Genomic DNA, 21,698 nt, shown 5'->3' on the forward strand with positions numbered 1-21,698 from the left:
ATGTGTTACATAACTGGATTTATTTGTTTTTTTGGGTCTTTTTTTATTTTTTAAGATTAACAGAAAAAACAAATGAGACAAAATACAGCGTCACATAAAAGCTACTGAGGCTGATCATTTCAATGATTACAGAATGCAGCTGTACAACTGTGTATATGAATGTTCTTCCAAAGTTGTTTGTTTTGTGAATGTGGTTATCTTCCAGAACTTACATACATTGTATCTACTAATATTAGAACATTTTACTTTTTTGCTTTTTTTCCTTTTTGGGGTTTTGGGGCACTTTTCTTGGAGTATTTTGCTTCCAGGTCAGACAGGAAACTGTTAAAATTTTGCTCTCTGGACTGCTGTCGTTGCTGCAGAGAAGGAAACCAGAAGAAAGCAAAGTTAGTCAGAGGATAAACAAGCTATACCCCTGAAACTTTCTAACATCTGCACATGCATTTGTCACCTTAAGCATCATCACAAGACTGTCATCCTGGTCGTCCAGCCCCATCTTTTTCTGCATTTCCTCTGCTTCTTGGCGCTCTCTATCAGCCTGCAAGGTTAGGTGCAATCATTAAGCTCAAAGACGCTGGAGCCTTATCTTTTGTACTCATTTCTTACAAATTATTAGCAATGATTAAAGTTTTACAAGTACTTTTGGCCATCTAACAATCATGGCAAAAAAACAAAACAAAACCCTGCACATAAGTTGTGATTCAACACCAACACTTCTCTCACCCTCTTCCTCCGGGCCCTTTTCTTCTTCTCGGTCTCATGAGTAAAAGCTGGGAAGGCTGTTACTTCGCCACTATCGATGGCATCTTGGATCATGCTGCACAGCCTGGGCTCATCCTCTTGGGAGCAGCACAGAGCTGAGGCGGTGATGGTGTCCATATCTCCCTCGTGCTGTAAGTAAAGCTTGATCACATCCTGTCGCTCCTCGTCAGAGCCCTTGTACGTCTTCTCAAACTCAAGTATGTCCTGGACTGTGATCTATGAGGTGGGTGGAAAGACAGCATGTTGTGAAGACTAATATGAACATTAATGAATTAATAATAAAACAAACAAACAAATTGAAATATATTATGCTTGCATCAATTTACTATTATGCATAGGTGTAGTCTGACCATATATTTGCTGTAACCTCCTCCTCTAAGTGACTCGCTTCAGGTGTCACATCATCCCGGGACACAGACAGACAAACAACATTCACTGTGACTCATTAGTGAGTCATGTTAGTGAAAAAACAACAATCACTCTGTGCTCTGGTACCTTTGGGAAAAGCAGTCTCCAATAGTCTTCCCAGCAGCGGTCTTGCTTCAGGACGTCAGACTCTTCATCCACCACTCCCTGCTCATCATAAATAGCCTTCTGCTCCTTATCGCTCAGCACCGCGTACAGCTTTCCCAACACCTGTAGGGACATTTTACACCAAAATACACCTCTTACTGAAAACTATGGTATTACACACTGATTTAGAGGTGCATTGAAACACTGATGAACTGAGGCCATTACTTGATATTAGTCTGTAAAATGCCGCACCTATATATACATATACGAACTAGACAAGAGACATTTGTGAGATGCTGCCACAGCCTTTATATTATAGGCATTTTGATATACCAAAAGAAATCAGAGCTTCTTCTGGTAGGCTCTAAATCAACATTATCTAGAACTAATAGCTTTTCTATTACTATCAATAACTCACCGGTCTCCGTTTCTCCATGTATGAAAAGTTTTAGTGTTATCCTCGACAGTACTTTACCTTTTAATTCGCATATCAATAATGTCACTCGGTCTGCATATTTCTAATTGTGTAACATTAATCTTGTCCATCCTTTTCTCACTCCACATGCTACTGCCATTCTTGTTCATAACCTTGTTACTTCTAGGATTGATTACCGCAATTCACTCCTTTTTGGTCTCACCCAAAAGTCCATCCATAAGCTTCAACGTGTCCAGAACTCTGCTATTATCACAAGGACCCCATCTATTCACCACATCACCCCTGTCCTGCAACAGCTTCATTGGCTGCCGGTCAAATATCGCATCAATTTTAAAATACTTTTGTATACATGTAAGGCTATTCATCTTCTCTTCCCTCCATATCTCGCTGATTTGGTTCAGATCACCATTCCAGCTTGGCGTCTTAAATCATCTTCTTCTCTTTCTCTCTCTGCCCCCTCCCCCCGCCTCGCCACTATGGGGAGGAGGGCTTTCAGCTGCTCTGCACCTCGACTTTGGAATTGCCTATCTCCTGATATAAGAAATATTACTTCCTTTTCTCTTTTTAAGTCTAGATTCAAAACTCACCTGTTCAAAATAGCTTATCCCACATAACCTTTTCCATTCTGCTATTTTAAATCTGTTTTATGTTTTGCATTATATGATTTTGTATATTGTCTGCTTTTATGCTTGTTTTTATTATTCTGCTGTGTACAGTGTCCTTGAGTGTTCTGAAAGGTGCTTTAAAATAAAATTTATTATTATTATTTACAGTCATTCATTAATTCATTATGGTCAATAACTTCCAATACCTTAGCAAGTGCCTTTACCTGACAACACTAAATTAACAGTTTTGTTGCAAGAAGTATTTGCCTCCCCTGTTTTCTGCCCCCCCCCCCTTTTTTTTTTTTGCATATCACTGACATTTTTTAGATCACTAAACACATTTTGATATTAGACAAAACCCAGATAAATACAAAGTGCTATTTTAAATACTTTTATTTTTGGAATTCAAGTCGATCCAAGCCTATATAGCCCTATGTGAAAAGGTAATTACCCCTAAACCTAATAACTGGTTGTACCACCACTGGCAGCAAGAATGGCAATCAAGTGTTTGTGATAACTGGCAATGAGGCTTTCACATCACTGTGGAGGCAATCTGGACCGCTCTTCTTTACAACAGAAGTGTTTTAATTCAGCCACACTGGAAGGTTTTTGACCATGATCGGCCTGTTTAATGTCATGCCAAAACATCTGGATCTGATTTAAGTTTGGACTTAAACTAGGCCACTGCATAATCTTTGTTTTTTTTTTTGTCTCTGCTTGACACATTCCCCTTCAGGACTTTCTGCATTTTCAGAATTCATGGTTCCATCCATAACAGCAAGTCATTCAGGTCCTAAACCAGCAGCGGCCATCACAATAACGTCATATCATACTTATGAAATTATGTCTTCGTTTTACACCCTGATGTAACTCAAACCAAAAGTTCAACTTTGCCTAGCGAGTCCACAGAATATTTTCCCAAAAGGCGTGGGGATCATTACAATGTTTTTTGTTTGTTTTTTTTGCAAATGTGACATGAGCCTTTGTGGTCTTTTTAATCAGTACTGGTTTTCGCCTTTGAACTCTCCAGTGGATGTCATTTTTGCCCAGTCTCTTTCTTATCATTGAATCATGAACACTTACTTTAACAGAGACAAGTGAGGTTCGTTAGATGTTGTTTGGGGTTATTTTGTTTTACCTCCTGGATGAGTCTTTGATGGGAAGGTTCACTACTGTTCCACGTTTTTTCCATTTGTGGATAATGGCTCTCACCATAGATGTGAGACTTAGTTTCTCAACTGTTTCGTTTAGCCTGCTTGACTTTCTAAGACAGGTTCTATTTGAGGTAGTAAGCAAAGTGTTGAATTCAGTTTACAGGGTAACTTATATGTGGGATATAAATTACCTAACGAGTCTGTTTTGCACCTGAATTATTGTGAAAATTCAGTATCACTGGGGGATGCTCAAAACATCTCTGTAATCATGTAGATACCACAAACGCATGTCCAAATCCCGCGACTGGATGCTACTGGGGTGAAGTCTGTGATGGCACAGTGCGAGATTATTCACGGCAACTACAGTTAGCTGCGTTAGCTAGCTCGCAAGCCTAGCTTAATCTCTGCGTGTATGTGTGTTGTCACAACAACAACGAGCGTTCACCTGAAATTTCTCTGTGGCCAGCGGGTCATCAGGAGCCCGGTCTGGATGGACTTTCAGCGACACTTTGTAGTAGCTCCTCCGGATCTCAGCCTCTGTCGCCTCTTTGTTGATTCCCAGAACCTCATACAAGTTTGAGGTCTTAAAAAGCTCCTGGCAACGCTCGAGCAGACCCATCCTGACAGCGGACCAGGTGCCTCAGTCTGAGCTTTGACAGGAAAACAATTTCGTCCTAAGACTCTCCGCGACGTGTACTGGGTAGTTTTGTGGCTAGCTAAGCATTAATTTGTTTTCTGTTGTCGGTAACATCAATTTGGCGCGCTAGCCTGTCACAGAGACCACTGCGTGCATCGACGCGCTTGCGTAACGTACAGAAACGTCTTCTGATTGGATCTCGTGACCGACATTATCAGAATGTGTAATGAGGCCTTTCATGACTTTGTTTTTCACACAAAACTTGCGCACTTTTACACAAGAGATAACACAAGATTTATCCTTTGGGGAAAGATAGTTTTGAACAACTTTTTAAAACGTTTTTTTCTTTACTTATTTCCCAAACGTCTTTCAGATAGTATTTATAGTGTGTATACATGTACTTAACATCTTCAATGTGTTGCCAGTATGTTATAAACTATAAATGTTAATACATTTTTACATGATACATGTTTGGTGTTAAAACAGTACAACTAGAGTACCCTTAATCTTGCAGTCCCCAACTCAGTTAAATGAATACATAGATAGGACCAGTTGGAATGTAACTCAAATACTTTACTCAAGTTTAATGTATTTTATCTGTTACTTTTAACTATTATTGCACTCTGTACTCCACACATTAAAGCTTTCATTATTTATTATTTTTTAGATTAAATGCATATAAGGCTTCTTCTTCTTTCAGCTGTGGTGACCCTCATTTCCTAGCACCAACCCTTTCCATGTTCTCCTTCACTACATCCATAAATCTCTGTTGTCTTCTTCTCTTCTTCTTTTCTTTCTGTATGGCAGATGCATATTCAAGATCCTTTACTTAATAATATAATAATATAAGTGATTAAAATCATTAACAATACAATGTTTAAGAGATATACACATCAATAAATCACTAATTATGATTCAGTAATATCATGTTTATGATTATGCAAAGTGTTAAATACTTTAAACTTTAAAGGTACAGTAAGTATTTTTTAGTTTATTTATTAGATAGAAAGCAATGCTGTTCTCATAGTTACTGTAACTACCTCTTTTATCAAATTGATTCTGTAAACATGCTCAGTGTATTTATGTGTGCATTTCACTGGTACTACCACAAACCAGCAAGGCTTTGTGTTTTCTCTTGAATAAACCCTTATTGTCTTACCACAGCTGCTTAGCATTTCTCCATTTCCCACCAATCAAAGCTAAATCAGCATCAGTCTCTTGTATTCCTTTGCAAGTGCCGCATCTGTTGTAAAAACTTGAAATGCCATTTGTGTTTTATGTGGAGACCACCCTACATGTAGGACGCCTTATAAGTTACTTTAAATTTAAAGATCACAAATAGCTCTTTCCTAGCTATGAATATTTAATAAATGAAACTTTTATATTGTCATCATCTCTTCCTCACTATGTCTTTCTCCTTCTCCAACTCGTCTTTCATTTTTCTCTCTTCTTTCTCATTTCCACGCCATTCTCTTCCTCCCCACCTTAAGCCTCATCTCCTAAATGAAGTCAGGGCTCCGACACATGCAAATGTGCATAAACATGCTTATTTATTCCCCCAAATTGTCACAATTACTTATTTTTAGTGGATTAGACATGCAACCCATCTGGCCAACTGAAAATGCCAGCTATGCAACAACAGCTGGTTATAAGCTAACGCTATGTCAGCTAATGTTAGGTCTGAGTGTCCTAAAAGTCACGCTTTTCCTCTTATTAAAGGTTTGATTTTACTCTCACATTGTGTTTGATCTGTTTCAAAGAAATTTTCACTAACACCGGCTAATAGCAGCTAACAAGAGCTAACAGCAGCTAACAGCAGCTCAGTGGCAAAAATGCAACAGTGTTTACCTACAGAAAAGTTGATATTCTCAACAACTCATCTCAGTATCGCTGTCATCTTTATTTAGCAGGTGTTGAACCTGTACAGCTTATGGGTGGAGCTTGATTACCAAGCTTGCTAGCCTTATTGCTAGCTAATAATTTAAAACCATCCTCTCATTCAAATATGGTCACAGCATGATCAAATGCTAAGATTGAGGTTAACGGGTGATGCTGCAGACAGATTACTGTGTAATGATGTTAAAGCTGCTGTGTCTGAAGTGATAATGCCATATATAAATGACCCCTTTTAACATTGTTTTTTTTATATTATTTTCTCCTGAAAATAATCTATCAGCAGATTAAAGTCTATGTAAAATACATTTTTTAATATTTCAACCTTACTTTGAATCTATTAACCAAAATAAATCATAAATCTCCCCTTAATTAAATGCCACAGATTAGTGTGGCCTTGAGCAACCCAACAGACTTAATTTCTCATGATAAAAGCTGAAGCGTTAAATTTAGAATTTCACAAAATAGTGCAAATACATGCATCAGTCAGGCAGAACCATACGGATACCCAAGTATTTATTAATGAGTTTGAAGCAGCACAAGAATACATCAAAGACAATGAGGCAAGTCACTAAGTATTTTCACTGCTTCATGCGAAAGCAGAACACAAAGATACACACTGACTTTGAACTTAGCATCTGTAGATTGCACCCATCTGTGTTTATAAGCCTGTACAATATGCAGCACTGGAGATATATACTACAACCCCCGCGTCTCAGATGTGATCTAATTATTGCCCCATCTGCTTCTGTTGCATATTTGGCACAGTCTCTGTTGTTGTTTTTGTCTTGACTTTTGTCATCACAAACCTCATCCGTTCTTTGTATTCTGACACAAAATAAGCACTTGGACAACTGGCACATTATTATTATGATCAACAATGGAAAAAATGACAAAAGCACAGGAACTGTATTGTAAATGTTATGAACTTTTGCTGGTGTGCAGATCCTTCTCATATGCTTTCTATCCACTTGCACAGATCTTGTAAGTGGAGATCTTGAATGTAACCATTGCTCCTCCAGAGGGAATATTTCCTTGTTATGGTAACAGTCTCTCTACAACAGTCAAATGGCTTCGTTCTCTTGGACAGTCTTTATAGCATGCCCGTGGCTGATGCATTTGTCCCTTAACTGGGACAGTTTAAAAACCTCCTGTAGGGGGCAGCAGCTCAGCATTCCTTTCTAGTCTTCACCATCTTGCTGGTGTACTTGATAGGGATCCCCCAGCGTCTCATTAGATAGACATCAAACACATAGGCCATTCCTGGCTCCAGGCCCCCAATCACAGCTGTAGTGACGGCCCGCCGAGGATTCAGCTCTTGGAAATACTTGCAGAGAACTCTCTCGGTGTCAGAGCGGGACTCTGGCCCCAGACAGGGTGCAGTTAGAGCTGATGCTCCGCCAGCTTCTGCTTCATGGCTTCCAAGCTTTCTGCGGTACACACAGTAAAGGCTTCTTTCTTCTGTTCCCATCCATGCTAGGGTGACACTACTGCAACCACGCAATCGGTTGAAGGATTTTATCTGTAAGGTGGAGGGCAGAGATGGGACTCCTCTGCGGTGGTAAGCTGATGAGGTCTGCATTTTGACTGAAGCTGTCAGACCTTCTGGTAGCGATGGGTCTGTAACAGCAGAGGTGTGGTCCATGGCGGTTCCTTCTCTCTCCAGGTGGATGAGATAGGAAGTACTTCCCTGGAGCCATATGTGCGCTAATTCTCGCCCAGCAGCCTGAGAGGTCAAGACCTGACCTTTACTAGATACAGTCACCTTGACCTTTTCACCTTCCCCACAGCTCTGCAAGGTGAGGAGGCCACTCTGTTGCCAACCCCGAGGACGGAAACTGAAGAACTGCTCCGAGCTGAAGCCTCTGTCTTGGAAAGTCACCCACCTCAGCTCTCCTTCTCTAAGGGCGGTAATAGCAGGTCGAGCCTCCTCATGTGTCCGAGCAAGTGTCCCCTTGTATGCCATGCTGGTCCCATTCAGCCTGTCGACCACAAAGACATCAAAGTAATACTGGGTCTCAGGCAGGAGCTCTGAGACAGTGCAAACACTTTCTGTCCCCTGACACACACATTGGAGGTCTTCATACTCATCAGTGAGGGAAGCTGGTGGACTTTGAGGACTTTCAGGATAAGTGTCCCACTGCTGCCACCACCACTCTTTCAAAATGGGCCAGACCGTCACCCTGCTCCGTCTGTCCTTCTTTTCTTGTTTTTGGTCTTTCTCTTTCCTCATACTCTTCTGTGCAGCACAAAGGCTGGGGTAGTTTTCCTGTGAGTTGACAAGGACACAGTATTCATAACTGGTCTGTGTATGTGGGAGGCTCGTTATGGAGGCACTGGGTGCCCAGCTGAGGGTGACGCTGGTCATGCCTACACCTAATGTGTGAACTTGCGGGTCAGCTGGGAGCAGAGGGAAGATGCCTGAAGGCCCCAGGCCTTCATGAAGATACACTGTAGCTCTGGTGTTCTGCTGTTTGGAGCGTAGCCTTAGGATGTAGATGGAAGCGCTTGGATAGGTTGGACCACTGTAGCTTTCCACTGCATTGCCAGTATTGCTGTGTATTTTCTCCTCCGTCCCAGGACCTCGCCACCACACCTCAGGCATGCTTTTTTTAGTACTCCCTGTGAGCAAAGAAGAAAAAAGAAAGCTAGCCACAATAGATCATAATGACACACTTGAATATGTTTTGCTTATTCTTACTTCACTTGTGGATTTGACCATCACTTTGGACAATGACAAAGTTTGATACTAGAAGATTGTTTTCACATTCATTCAGTGAAGGATAAATGTTTTGCTGCACACAGTTGGAGTTAGTCAGAGTGAAGCAGGACTTGAATTGCATCTGGTAGTTTTTGCACATCTGGTAGTATTTGTACATTCTCAGATTTGGGATTTTTAAATCAGGAAGAATAATTAGACATGATTTTCAGACAAACATTATTATCTAAAGTAGCATAATTCTTATATGTGTAACCCTGGTGTCTTGTTTCAGTAGTGTTCTCCAGTTTCCCTGAGCTATAGATGAATGGTGGGTTATAGGTTTTCTTAAAAGTATTCTCCATAATAAACAGTGTGAACTTTATATCCTGACATACACACCAGCAGATAGGAGCTAACGTTTTTTCAAGGGGTGATAATAAATAACTTAAATGTTACACATAAAATTATAAAGTGCCCTAAATGAAGCAATTAATGTTATAATAAACTTTATCCTGCAAAGTCATAAAATAATATTGCACAACTTAATATGCAATATAAATCAATGTTAGAATCTGCACAAATTAAAAGTGGCCAACAATAAATACAAGTGCAATAACTCAGGTTATATATCAAAACATGCCTGAAGGAGACCTTATAAAGTTTGGATTATCTCATATTAGGTTCTTTACAGTGTTAAAGAAATAAAGCTGTCATTGCGTAAGAAATGCTTATTACTTTCATGCTCTGAATTGGATAAGATGCATGCCACACTCTGTATGGAGTTTGCTTAATGTAGCCTCCTTGAAGTCAGTGCACTCATACAATTAGTGCAATTACATAATTAATTACACAAAAACACCACGTTATTAGAAGTCTGTTTTTGTACAGATTAGATAAACAGCATATAATATGGGGGGCAGCTGTGGCTCAGGAGATAGAACCGGTTGTCTACCAACTGGACGGTCAGTGGTTTGTTTTCAGCTCCACCAGTCTGTGTGCCTGACTTTGGGCCCTCAAAAAGGCACCCTGACGATCCCAGTGCATTCATTAGAGTGTGAGTGTGAGACATGTTGCTTAGGTATAGATTAATGTCTATGTAAATGGTTAAATGAGGACTGGACTAAAAAGCCCTTTGAGTGCTCAGTTAGAGTAGAAAAGAACTATATAAGTCCATTTACCATTTACCACATGGCCATAAGGGTAGACTCTTACTACAAATGAATGAAACACATGCAGGCTTTCTTTGTGTTAGCCAACTTGATAAAACATAACACAACAACAGTGCTTTTCACCTTTCTTCTTGCAAATAAGACAAGAGATTAATACTGCAGAAAATGAATTACTTTTAGATTTAATGCACAGAGCACTAAAAATAAACATTTTAAGTCAATTTAATTATTTTAATACTGCTGTTTACAACGTCACAGCTGCACATTAGATATCTGAAACTTTAAATGTGATACATTAGAGGTTACTGTCCCGTAACGGAAAAAAAAGAGGCATGGAAATCGCTTTAATCTGTTGCCAAATCAAAATTAAATCCGTTTTATTAATTGTGTGGGTATTCTGGGTAATACACATGTTAATTAATTTTCTAATCTATCCTGTAGTAATTGCAATTCCAGCAGTGTAAAACAGAAATAGTAGCACATTAAGACAAAGTTGGCAATAAAAAAAGAACAACAACGTTCAGTATCACCACCTAATGACTTGGTTTTTAGTAAGGTATAGCTTAACAAAATGCATACATAAAATGTATTCCTGCTGCAGATAATCTATATTGCACTTAAAAATATGCTTTGAATAAAAGAATCAATGAAAACATGGTGCTTCCAGCTGTCTTCAAACAGAAAATCTGAACATAACCTGCTCAAAACCAAAGGTATTCAGCTTAAGTTACCATGGTGATTTGGTAAGTTACCATAGTGACACAGAAAGCTTTGACTTTTAGCTCAACGTTGCTTGCTAACCCAATGACTGTAGAAAACAGTCATTGCGCTAACCCGTTAATTTCAATTCATAGCAGATCCCCCTGGCTAGCTCCTATGCTAAGCTAATCACCACTGGTTTCATATTATCTTCCTCTTTTACTGCTGGCAGTACGTAAATAAGTATGTTTACCAAAATTAAATTCTTTATTTGGTGTTTTTGAGTTGCTTTCCCATAAAGTAGTAATGTAATGTGTTTTTAGTAATGCCACAAGAGTTGAAATTTAAGAAATTAGCTATAGCGATTTACTGAGAAGTATGCTAATGCTAAATTAGAAATTTAATTTACTGGTTAATAAATCATGTTATGTTTCACCAAAGTGTAAGCAGTGGACACAATTTTTATACTATTTAGGTGTCGCTGTTTTAAAAAAATATAGTACGTGTTATTAAACCAAAAGCGTTATGTTTGTACATTATAACAATTGATCACACTGAACCTCGCTGACAGAGAAAATCCTAAGCCCCTTGTAAATGAACAAACAAATATATATCTAAAATGTCAATTGCCACTTCAAAAATGGTTGGCAGTATTTTCATTCAGCACCTAAAGTGTTTTCATTCTGAAGTACAGACTCTTCACTTAAATGACACTACTGCCAGATAAACACAGACAAAAAATAAATAAATCACCAATTGTTTTCACTGTTCATGTCTCCTAGAGATGAAAAATGAGACCAAATGTTACCGAATCAAAGTGAATTATTCAGGCTGGCAATGGGGACCCATGAGCTCAGGGTCTGAATGATTCATGTGTCATTTTATAACATAATGTTATTTTAGCATGTGGAGAAGCTTGTTTAAGTAACCTGGAAAAATACTCTTGGAAAACACTGAGGCCTGTTTCCTTTCCCAGAAATCTCTGCCTTTTTAGGACTGAAATGCGATTACTTCTGTTTCCTCTGAGCACTGATTGCCTGACTTTAATTCTAAGCCTTTGTGCCAGAATATATTTAATCCTTTGAGTTTATTTAATTGCTTTGGTTTGCAAGAAACAGATTGTTACAGAGTGCAGTTTTAGTTTGTTGTTTTATTCAATATTTGAACAGGGAGTTGGCAGAGCTTTTTGGTGTGTGTGTTTTATGAAATGAAAAGCCTCAGATAAAATTTATCACCAGGTGACACACAGATATGATCACACTCGCTGTCTCTGTCCTTGTCAAAGACATTGGGTGGCATTTAGAAAAAAATATATGCGTTTTACAGTGCTTTGAACTTCAACAAATGGGTACAATGTGCTGATAAGATGTAGGACTGTTAAATTTGTGGACTTTTCATAACACAGAAACACATTCAGGCTTCAACAGTGAAATTATTGTTTGACAGAAATCAGTTTGTTGGCCTATAAATTTGTGTAACAGTTGCAGTAAAAGCATGACCTTGAAGTTACAAATAATGAAAACACAAAGCAAGAATGTACCTTTTTACCTTATGCTACTAATTCTGGTCACATATCTGGTTTAAAAGTCTCATCTACACATTGAAGCTTAAGTAAGATTAGACTGTTTGCCCTTCACTAAATCCCTACATATTATATGGCAATGATAATCTCTAATCAATGTCCTTGGCTAAGCCAGATGTAGTGAGGTCTTCAGGTTAAGTGGGTATCAAAAGGTGCAGCTTGTGGTCTTACTGTCCACTCACATTGCAGGTTTTTGAGGGGTTTGTCCTTCAGGGTGCGAGCAGCCAAGGTCCATTCAATGGGAAGGTCACAAGGGCTGACTGTCACCGACATCCCCGGAGCTTTCTTTTTCAGCGTGAAGTATAACCTGTGGAGAAACACCAAAGAGAACCAACTTGCTTTTTCACCGGGGATGACAGAAAGATAGCATCCTGCTTCTGTTCAGCTGCAAGGTGATGGACGAGAAGACAAGATATTGTTCGGTGCCCATTCTTTCATTTTGTTGGATGATTTTTAGATAAGGTGGGGCGGTTATAATTTCATTTACTAAAGTTTGACGAGTTACAGCCGTTTCAGACATTTGCCAGTTGCTGTGTTTCCATTTGCCTATACGCTGATCAGTCATTTGATAGCAGATCAGGAGAGGTGACCTCAGAATCAGATGATAAGGCTGCACTGACGGCTTCAGATGGATATCTGTCTGCTTGATGTAACCATTTCAGCTCGTGCTTAGCATAGAAACTATAAGGACATGGTTGTGCTGTTGCATGTTGGATGTTAGATTTGCATATTATATGGCAGTTGAATTGCTGTTGAAGGGCATTTTAACGCTTATTCTGTGGTGGCCTATTAAAATTCAATTCAACTCTTTATTGCTTAGCAAAGACGACTGAATAGAAGAAGTCTTTAACATTTCTTTACATTTAGTCGTGCTACGTGAAAATGTATTAACAGCATAATTATTTCCTATCACACAAACACGTTTATTCATTATTCTGCACAGATGGTGATTGTTTCCAAACAGATGTGCAGCACTCTTTCTCAAGGGCACTTTGTGGATTATTTAATAGAGTGATTAATTTCTGAATCAGTGTTTTCTCTCCATTATTTGCCGTGTGGTCCTGCTTGACTGCACTGGTGGACAGACTGCAGCTCACGGGGAGATGCATGTCGCAATTTTCTGCTCCCGCTTTCAGAAAGCAACTGGCACTGTTGTGTAGGGTTCAAGCCAAATGGGCTCCACTTCCTCTTGCTCTCTCTACAGCGCTGCTGGAATCAGCCTCTGTCTCCACGAAAGGTGGATAGGGAATGGGTGGTGATATGTTACTGTTTCCGACCTCACTGAGCAGACCTCCGTTTTTAATCGTGGGTCTTAAATGAAATGCAAATGAGGAAAAACGTCAAGCAGGGACAGCATCTAGTTTCACGTGAATTCAGCTGTTACACAAGTGCTGAGATTATCATGGACTTGTTTGGATTAGAAACACATGAATTACCTGACTGTTTAAAATGGTACTTTAAATTCATTTCAAGTCTAATCATTAGACAAAAATATTAAGTGTATGCATTAAGGAAATGATATAGTTTGACAAGGAATTCATTATGTGGCACTTGCTGATTTATTTCAGCTTCATGTCATCATGGGGTGAATATATTTTTAATCTTTTGAATAGATTTTAATTTTAATCCTAATCTCAATTTATCTTAATCATGATTGGTGCCTTTTTTTTTGTTTGGTGATTCACTCACCTGTCACTTCTTAGCAATTACCTAGTCTGCTCTGCTTAGTTCGAAACTGCTTTCAACCCACTTCATTCATTAGGCACAGTTTATTTGGTACACATATTAATGTACTGATAATTCAGCATAAAGTATGCTGAAAAATTGATATTTTTTTAAAAGATAGGAGCACCTTTTTCACCTCTTATGACACCACATCATTAAATATAATGAAAACAATCTTGCTATGCTCTCAGTGGAAACAAGCTATCAACCACATGGATGCTTTCCATCTGTTACCTGCGAGTTCGTCCTTTAGGTAGGGTTACAGAGGTGATCTTTCCTTCTGGTAACCACGTAGTTGGGCGAAGTGGCACCTCATTCTCAGGTGCCACACCTGAGTGCACCTGGGGCCACAAAGATCCACATACCAGTGCCAAAGCTGCACCAAGACACCAAGACAGCGCCATAGTGGATTCACACTCTCTCGTGCCTTTTAGTCTTCGTCCCTACGTCCTGGATGGCTCCCGGGCTCTGAAAATGCACAGTGGAAAGGTCAAGACCATCAATCAGAGCCCATCAGCAACGCACACACAAACACACACACGCAGACTTAGTTAAATTTCTACTGTACCATTCAGGCAGACACTAAAGAGCTGTAGCGGCTGATGATTCATTGATATGAAGAAACATCCTATCCTATTCAGACAGAATTATTCATACCAGGGAAAAGAAATTGCCATGCTATATTACTCTGGGATGTGTGTGTAGCACAGCTTGACACTCACTGTAAAAAATCACCCATCGCACCACTTTTCAAAGTGTGAAGTGGGTTGCTAATATCACTCTGAAGTCGCTGCCTTTATATCTACATTTCTATTTTTAGTTTGAGGGTTTGAATGGGTCTGTTCTCGAAATATCTTTGATTATGATTATTAGGGGACTTATCTTGAGAAAACGATGCCGTGCTGATGCAGAGACGAGTGTGCGAACAACACCTGGAGGTGCTCCTGATGCAGTCAAATCCATTCAGCATAGATTAATGCAATGCCTAAACCAGAAGAACTGGTATCAGATTTTTCAGGCTTTCTTTCTGTCTTTTTCCCCCGTTTTTTTTTATTTTTTTATTTCTCTCGCACTCTGTTAGTGTTTCACAGTCCTTTTATCTGTACATTTATATGTGGGCGTGCTCCTGTGTGCATGCGGTTGTGATTTAGTGATAGTAGATGATTACAGGTCTCACTGTTTTCTTTCTCTCCTGAGAAAACACATTTGTTCAAAGTCACACAGCCTTTGCCAACACACTCCCCGCCTTCCCCTAACAAGGTGTATTATGTCAGTGCTGTGCCCCATAGATCAGATGACAGCAGCAGTGGAACCACGGAGGCAGCTACAGAAGGTACATCTGAGTCTTTTGGGCCCCGGGACGCTCCGAGATTCAAACTCACAGATCGTCGCGCAGCTACAAAGTCACACAGAGGCGCCTGCTCATTATCCTTGCAAAGAAAGAGGGGAGTGAACGACCCATAAAGCTTTAACTGAGAGACATGCAGAGGGAGAAAAACTGATTGAAATGAGAGGGAAGAGAGGAAGGGAGGGCTGTGGAAATGGAGAGCGAGAAGAGGAGGATGTTGGATCCTAGAGTAATTAGAGGGAAGAAGATGGAGAGAGGAAAGAGTGAAACTAGAAAAGAGATGGTTAGAATCAAAAGAGAAAAACATTCTAGTCAGGCAACAAGGTCGCAATGGATTTCTCTCTGTGCTTCAGTCAGACATATGAAGCTGATTGGTGTTTACTTTAGCTCCCATGTCAAATGCCCAGTGTGGCACATATTAGCAGATGGCTGCACAACCTCACAGCCCCTCTCACACGTCCCCTCATTCAATCTTGATAAAGATGAAGACACAAAAAAGCTTGGTGGGCTTGTTTCTTCAAAACGCACCCGCTGATAAAATATGCATACGGCTCCTCAGCAAATTATGGCCAATTGAATTTTCATAAGGCGAAAAGGCTGGGTCTTAGAGCGAGAGGGAGCTTAGTGAACTTAACTACCACCCTCAATAAATAAATACACAGGAGCTCATGACTTTGATGGTCCTGCTCACTCTCTGCTCTTTTCTTTTGGTTATTTTGTTTATACGAGTTTCCTCTTTCCATTATGTTTATCCCAGACTGTCAACTGACTGCATTTATTCTGGATACTGCTTGAGTTTTAATTAAAGATACTTGAGCTCGGCTCTGTTTATCTTTTTCTTCCTCTTTATGCTTTTCTTTTTCTGTCTGTTTTTCACTTCATTTGTTCCCCTTATTTAGAAGTTGATGCAGGCTCAGTTTCAGGGGGACGGGCTGAGTTCTGTGTGCTATCTGTCTGCACATTGTATTAGCTATCTTCTGTCTCCCTGGGCTCTGGCAGGACCATCTGCCTTCTGTTATCTGTGGGCAGGGACAGATTAAATGGCATGGGGTGGTCCCTGCAGGATCCGTTGTCCCCCCCAAACTACTACGAGCAAAGAACTGGCCTGTGATTCATGGTGGGGGTTGATGAAATGATGGAAGGGTAACATGCAATTACCATGCAACTTGATAGGATTTTACGGTTCACTTTCTAACTCGATGCACGTACTTTTGAATATATAAACCTTCCCTCGTTTTCCTCACTTTCACTCTCCTTTTGCACCTGCACCTCTCACGCCGCTTGTCGTTCACACACTTTTATATAGTATCACACTCTTTCTTTAGTTTATGGCTCTTCATTCGCTGTGTTCACTGCCCCACTTCATAGTCACACTAGTGTATTTGTAAATAATTAAAAAAAACTACTAGTTGTCAAAAAGAAAAGACAGATGACCCCAACCTTTAAACGTGCAAAAACAGTCATAAGACATACTAAAAGTGCTTTACATCTGTCTCAGCTTTATTAACAACCCTCCAGAGACCACACACACACACACACACACACAAACAACTGACTCAAAGAAGCAAGTTGCTGACTTACACAACCAGTTGAAATCTGAAACGCTGACGCACTCACACACACTCACACACACACACACATGCTCTGCAAGGACAACATACATGCATGCATCCCCTTACCTTCTCTCTGTGCACGCTCTCCCTCTCTGGTGCAGGGAGTGAGGGATGGGATCAAATGAGAGAGGGAGAGAGGATGGAGGAGGAGGAGGAGGAAGGGGGGTGAGAGTCGGTTGCGAGGAGAGGAGGAGCGACAGCAGGTTGTTGTCGGGTGTTCCACTGATTCTGTCTCCCATGAGGTGCTGCTCACCCCTTACTTCAAGAGATGTCTCTTCAGAGCTCAGGTGTTCCTTCAGGGCTGTCCCACCTCCTGTGTGCCTTGGTGTGGTGCAAGGCTCCCAAGGCACTCTCCACACTCTTTTCCTCCGTCTCTCTGAGACCTTCACACGTGGAGGCTTGTCCTGCTAAATACTCTGTGAATGTCATCTGGTCAGTGAAGCCTGTATGCTTTCTTCGCTTCTCGTTTACCCACTGTCACTCTTTTTTCTCCCCCTTCCTCCCGTTCTTTTCACTTCTTCCTTCTGTTTACCTGCTCCTGGTAGTGAACAGAGCTCACTTGCAATTCAAATAGGCTCATGTGTGACTGAGTGTGTTTGTATATCTGTATGTGCAATCTGAGAGTGAGGGAGCGAGTGGGTGAGTGTGAGGGGGATGACGGTGAGGTCGCTGAATGGGGGTGGTGATGAGGAGAGAGAGCGAGAGAGAGAGAGAATGTGTTGTCAAGAGCAGCGTTAGGGAATAGGGAGGTGATGTAAAAGTTAAGTGCATTCACAATACACGCCAGTCTCTGGCTGGTCTGATAACATCTGCATTAGGAGATGATTTCAGACAGCATGTTAGAGGTTACACTGTCTTTGTGCCCTTATCGCTTGTTCAGTCAGGTGGTTAGTCTGCCTCTAAATGAACATATTTAAACAGGAGAGCAGCTTATCAGTCCCTTAATAGATTTATGCAAATATTTATTGTGCATGTTTATATCAAATGTTAAATAAAAAAGTGAAAAGGGACTTTGGATAGCAAATAAAATCATTTCAGCACTTTCTGCCATATTTTCATTATTTAAAGAGCTGCAGTAGCTCTTGGTTCATTGGTTGAATTACTTTACGATATCCTTTGTTATGCTGTACTACTCAGAGATAAGGTTTTAAACTTTATTCTCATATTTATTTTGTGGAGTTTCGTTAAATTTTAGAATTCTAATAGGCTTCAGATTCCAAAAACTGATTTTAATGTGACATTTTCTTATAATTAAAGGAAATGATCAGATTAAAGGACACATCAAACCACAGACTATATACCAAAAAATGCCTAATTTGGTTGCTAATTGTTATTATATACCTATCTGAAATGATTCAACCTCCAAGTTTGAAAAATGAAGGTGAGGCTGGCTCCAGCAGTTAGCAAATCGCAGTGAAATTTCATGTTAAAATGGTCAATTTTATCGATATTTCTCTCTGTAGCTATTTTTTCCCTAACAAGCAACTACACTGTCAGCGATTTGTTTTTAACCTGGCCGGTTTAAACTTTATGGAACTTAAGATTGTTATTATTATTCTTGTGGCTAGTTTAAATGGCAGGTAGCTGCAGCCAGTTTCTGTCTGCTGGTAACTTAAATGGACATCTAAATCAAGCTTGTGTTGTTAGTGCCTTGCAAAACTATTAATGTAATTATCTGACAGAAAATATGGCTTTCTGTGAGTATAGTTGTGCTGACCAAGTCTGCGCTTCAGATTTTGTGAGTAAAAGTCAAGTGCATTATTCTTATAGGTCTGTGTCATGCATGCCGACTTGTTAGATTTACCTGAATATTTAGTTCTGCACCCTTCCATCCACATATGGTTGCACATTGCACACTAGACTACATATTTCTTAGTGTAATTCATGCTTACCCACGGAGTTAACTTTATCCTCCTTAAATAGATTCACATGAGAGGCTATTGCATGTCTGCATGAACACGAAAATGGGAAGCAGGCAAACTGCTGGCCTGATTCTCCTTGAAAAATTGCTCACCGGCACACAAATGAACAAATAAACACAGCCTTTCTTGTTTTCTTTTCTTTTAAACTGCAAATTGATGCATTACTAATGAAGAAATATTTTATAGGCAGTAACTTGTCCATCCTTTTGCCCCATTTGGTACTCTTCCTGCTTAGCTCCTGGCATCATATTTTCCCAGAAAGAAGAGGTGGATTGATACCAACTGAAACATTAATCAATAAAAAGAAAGAAAGAAAAACGTTCCCATCAGTTCCCAGCTTTAAATAGCTGACATCAGTCATCTATTTGTACTTGTATTTTGACTGTTGGTCTCAGCACTTTCTTAGTTTGTTAGTTTCAGAGTTGGTTTAACAGGTTCATCACTTTGCAATGGGTACATGCAGTAAACTCAAAGCCCAGACAGAGACATATTTATTCTGTAGGCTATACGGGACAACCATATTGGAGGCTTCTTGTCCTCCACCCACAGGTCAAGTGCAGGTCTCAGTAGACTCAGTGGCTCTCCAACCCCACCCAGATTTCTTATCTCCACACAATAGCACCCTGGTCTCTCTGAGCTCTTTAATCAATATCATCAGAAAATAGAGAGAGCTGTGTGTTAACTCCCCTTTTTCCATTTTCTGATGGGGCCTTTTCTCACTCACTCACTATAGGTACTTCAGTGTAGGGCTATTGAGGTCGCTCTGAATGGGACCCACTCCACCCAGAGGGAATATTGTGTGACCGCAGGCTAGAATCCGAGAGACCCGCTCTCTCCCTTCCTCCCTGTCTCCTTCTGCCTCTTTTTGCCTCCAACATCACTTCAAAGTGGAATAAAAAATGTGGCACATGAACGCTATTAATAAATGTATCACTTCAGTGGCCACAACTGGTCTTCTTTTTTTTTTTTTTTAAGTAAGGACCCTTTGAGTGACTGGACTCTCTTTCAAAGGCACCAGTCTTTCTCTCTGTATCGTTCTCTATAAGCTGGCCCACTTTGCAGTTTTGAAAGTCGGCAATCTGGCAGAGCACGATATGGCGGCTTCTTTTGAAGGTTGGATGGTGATTAACCTTAGAGAGATTAATGAATGCATACCCTCCAACATTGTGTATGAGGTGTGTTCTAACAACTTTTATGCTGTTTTGGTGAAGAATTTGATTTGAGAATCATGCTGTAGTCTGTTTTCCTCAGACTATGGACATCTGTAGGACATCTGTCAGACCTGGAATGGATGAACAGGCTTGGGTGACACAAGCCCCCCCCCCCCCCCCCCCCCCCCCCCCCCCCACACACACACACATCCTCTCTCTGTTTCACTGCCATCATGACCGGCCTGAATTTTTCTTTTGATCCCTCCCACCCCCTTGTGTTGCCTTTTAATAATTTATCACGAAATCGTCACAGGACAAACTCCACTCGCAGAAAAAGAAACAGAAAGTGAGAATAAAAATTTCATTTGGCATAATTGCATGAAAAGAAACTGCAAAACTGGCCTTTTCATCTATTATTGATGTGTGCTTACAAGTCATGCATAATGCAGGGGGGACGTCTTTATGGCAGCCATGTATTAAATATCATGTTCTGGGGGTCGGGGGGTCTTGAGCTGCATGCTTTCAGTGCCAAAGTTAGTTGGTTTTGTAGCATTTGAATCCCATCCTGTTTGTTACAAGCTAAGCTAAAAGGAAGAATTAGGGATTCGGAGTGTGAAAAGCGATAGAGAGAGATTGACAGGAGAGATGAGATGAAATGGGGGGACATGAGGGAGGGACAGAGGGTGTGCAAGCCGACAACGGGTTAACAGGAATCTTTATTTTTAACAACATGTCATCACCAGCCGCCCATCTGCTCCTATGCTGTCAGAGTCCCATGGGAGTGTGTGTAAATGTGTGTGCGAGAGACAAAAAGCGAAAGAGATGCAAGCAAGCCATCACAGATCAAATCACTGATCAGCATCCAAAGGAGGAGGAGGAGGAGAAGGATGAGGGTGAGAGGACATGGTTAGAGAGGTGGGTGGCTCACGGATATCTCTAATATCCAAATGAAGTGAGACAGGAGGGGCAAGGACAGTAGGAGTGGAGGTGGATGGTGTGTGTTTATGGCTGCGGTGGCTGGTGTGAGAAGTAGGATTATGTGGGTCAATCTGCAACTGCCCTTTCTGTGTTTGGATGGGGGATGGAGGTGGAGATGGTGGTCCAGAGGTAATGAGAGGGAATCTATTAGCAGAGGAGGGGGTATGAAGACAAAGAAAGAACATTGGCGAGGAGGTGGAGGAGGTGTGCAGGCTATGCTGGACCTTCAGGGGTGGCCCCAGCAGCTCATATTATGTGTTTCATTTGGATAAAGAGACTCGTCCCTGGGGAAGAAGGGAGAGAATGAAGAGATGTTTACTGGTGGAAGCTGGGAACTATACTCATTTTTTTTGTTTCCACAAAGTGAACAGCCTGGACCAACAACTCACCGTTCCGCAGGTCACTCACAATTAGCAGATAGTTTCTCTTCTATTCAGCGCAGTTAATCTCTTTGCTTTTGTTCTTTCTTCATGCTTCTTCTCCTCCCAGTTCAGACTTGTTTTTCCGTCTATATGCCAAGGAAAACTGCATCCCTCCAGTGGTCCACTTCATTTAATCAAAAGTTTTGAGTGAAAAATCAGATGGAATGAAAACATCTTGTTTTGATATTTATGATGATGCACTTTTACTTTTTGGAAAACATCTACTGCAAGCAGTCTTTAGTCCTCGTTTGCCCCATGTCTGCACTGAATCTGCATCTCATATTGGGTAGCGAAATCTCTCCGCCTTTCTTCATCTCCTTTTCAGTGTCTGTCTTTCTCCTCTTCATCCTTCAGGCATGGTAAATTTAAAGGCTAATTAGTCTAGAGA

The 21,698-nt window shown here is 40.5% G+C and overlaps 2 protein-coding genes across 2 annotated transcripts; both read right to left on the bottom strand.

Annotated features, from left to right (window-relative positions):
• Window position 1: 1 nt before the first annotated feature.
• On the bottom strand, window positions 2-4,281 carry dnajc9 (DnaJ (Hsp40) homolog, subfamily C, member 9). Its single transcript, XM_040001516.1, has 5 exons — window positions 3,916-4,281; window positions 1,258-1,398; window positions 724-978; window positions 452-538; window positions 2-356 (listed from the first exon to the last, which is right to left on the bottom strand). The coding sequence occupies exons 1-5, from the start codon at window positions 4,087-4,089 to the stop codon at window positions 243-245; spliced, it is 771 nt and encodes a 256-aa protein (XP_039857450.1). The 5' UTR covers window positions 4,090-4,281; the 3' UTR covers window positions 2-242.
• Window positions 4,282-6,503: 2,222 nt separating this feature from the next.
• Window positions 6,504-17,721, bottom strand: ndnfl (neuron-derived neurotrophic factor, like). The gene is made up of 4 exons (XM_040001762.1): window positions 16,904-17,721; window positions 14,111-14,344; window positions 12,334-12,458; window positions 6,504-8,622 (listed from the first exon to the last, which is right to left on the bottom strand). Exons 2-4 carry the CDS (start codon window positions 14,278-14,280, stop codon window positions 7,169-7,171), a joined length of 1,749 nt encoding a protein of 582 aa, XP_039857696.1. The 5' UTR covers window positions 14,281-14,344; window positions 16,904-17,721; the 3' UTR covers window positions 6,504-7,168.
• Between the last annotated feature and the right edge of the window lie 3,977 nt (window positions 17,722-21,698).

The sequence above is a fragment of the Simochromis diagramma genome, unplaced genomic scaffold (genome assembly GCF_900408965.1).
Source record: "Simochromis diagramma unplaced genomic scaffold, fSimDia1.1 OVJJ01000421.1, whole genome shotgun sequence".
NCBI lineage: Eukaryota > Metazoa > Chordata > Actinopteri > Cichliformes > Cichlidae > Simochromis > Simochromis diagramma.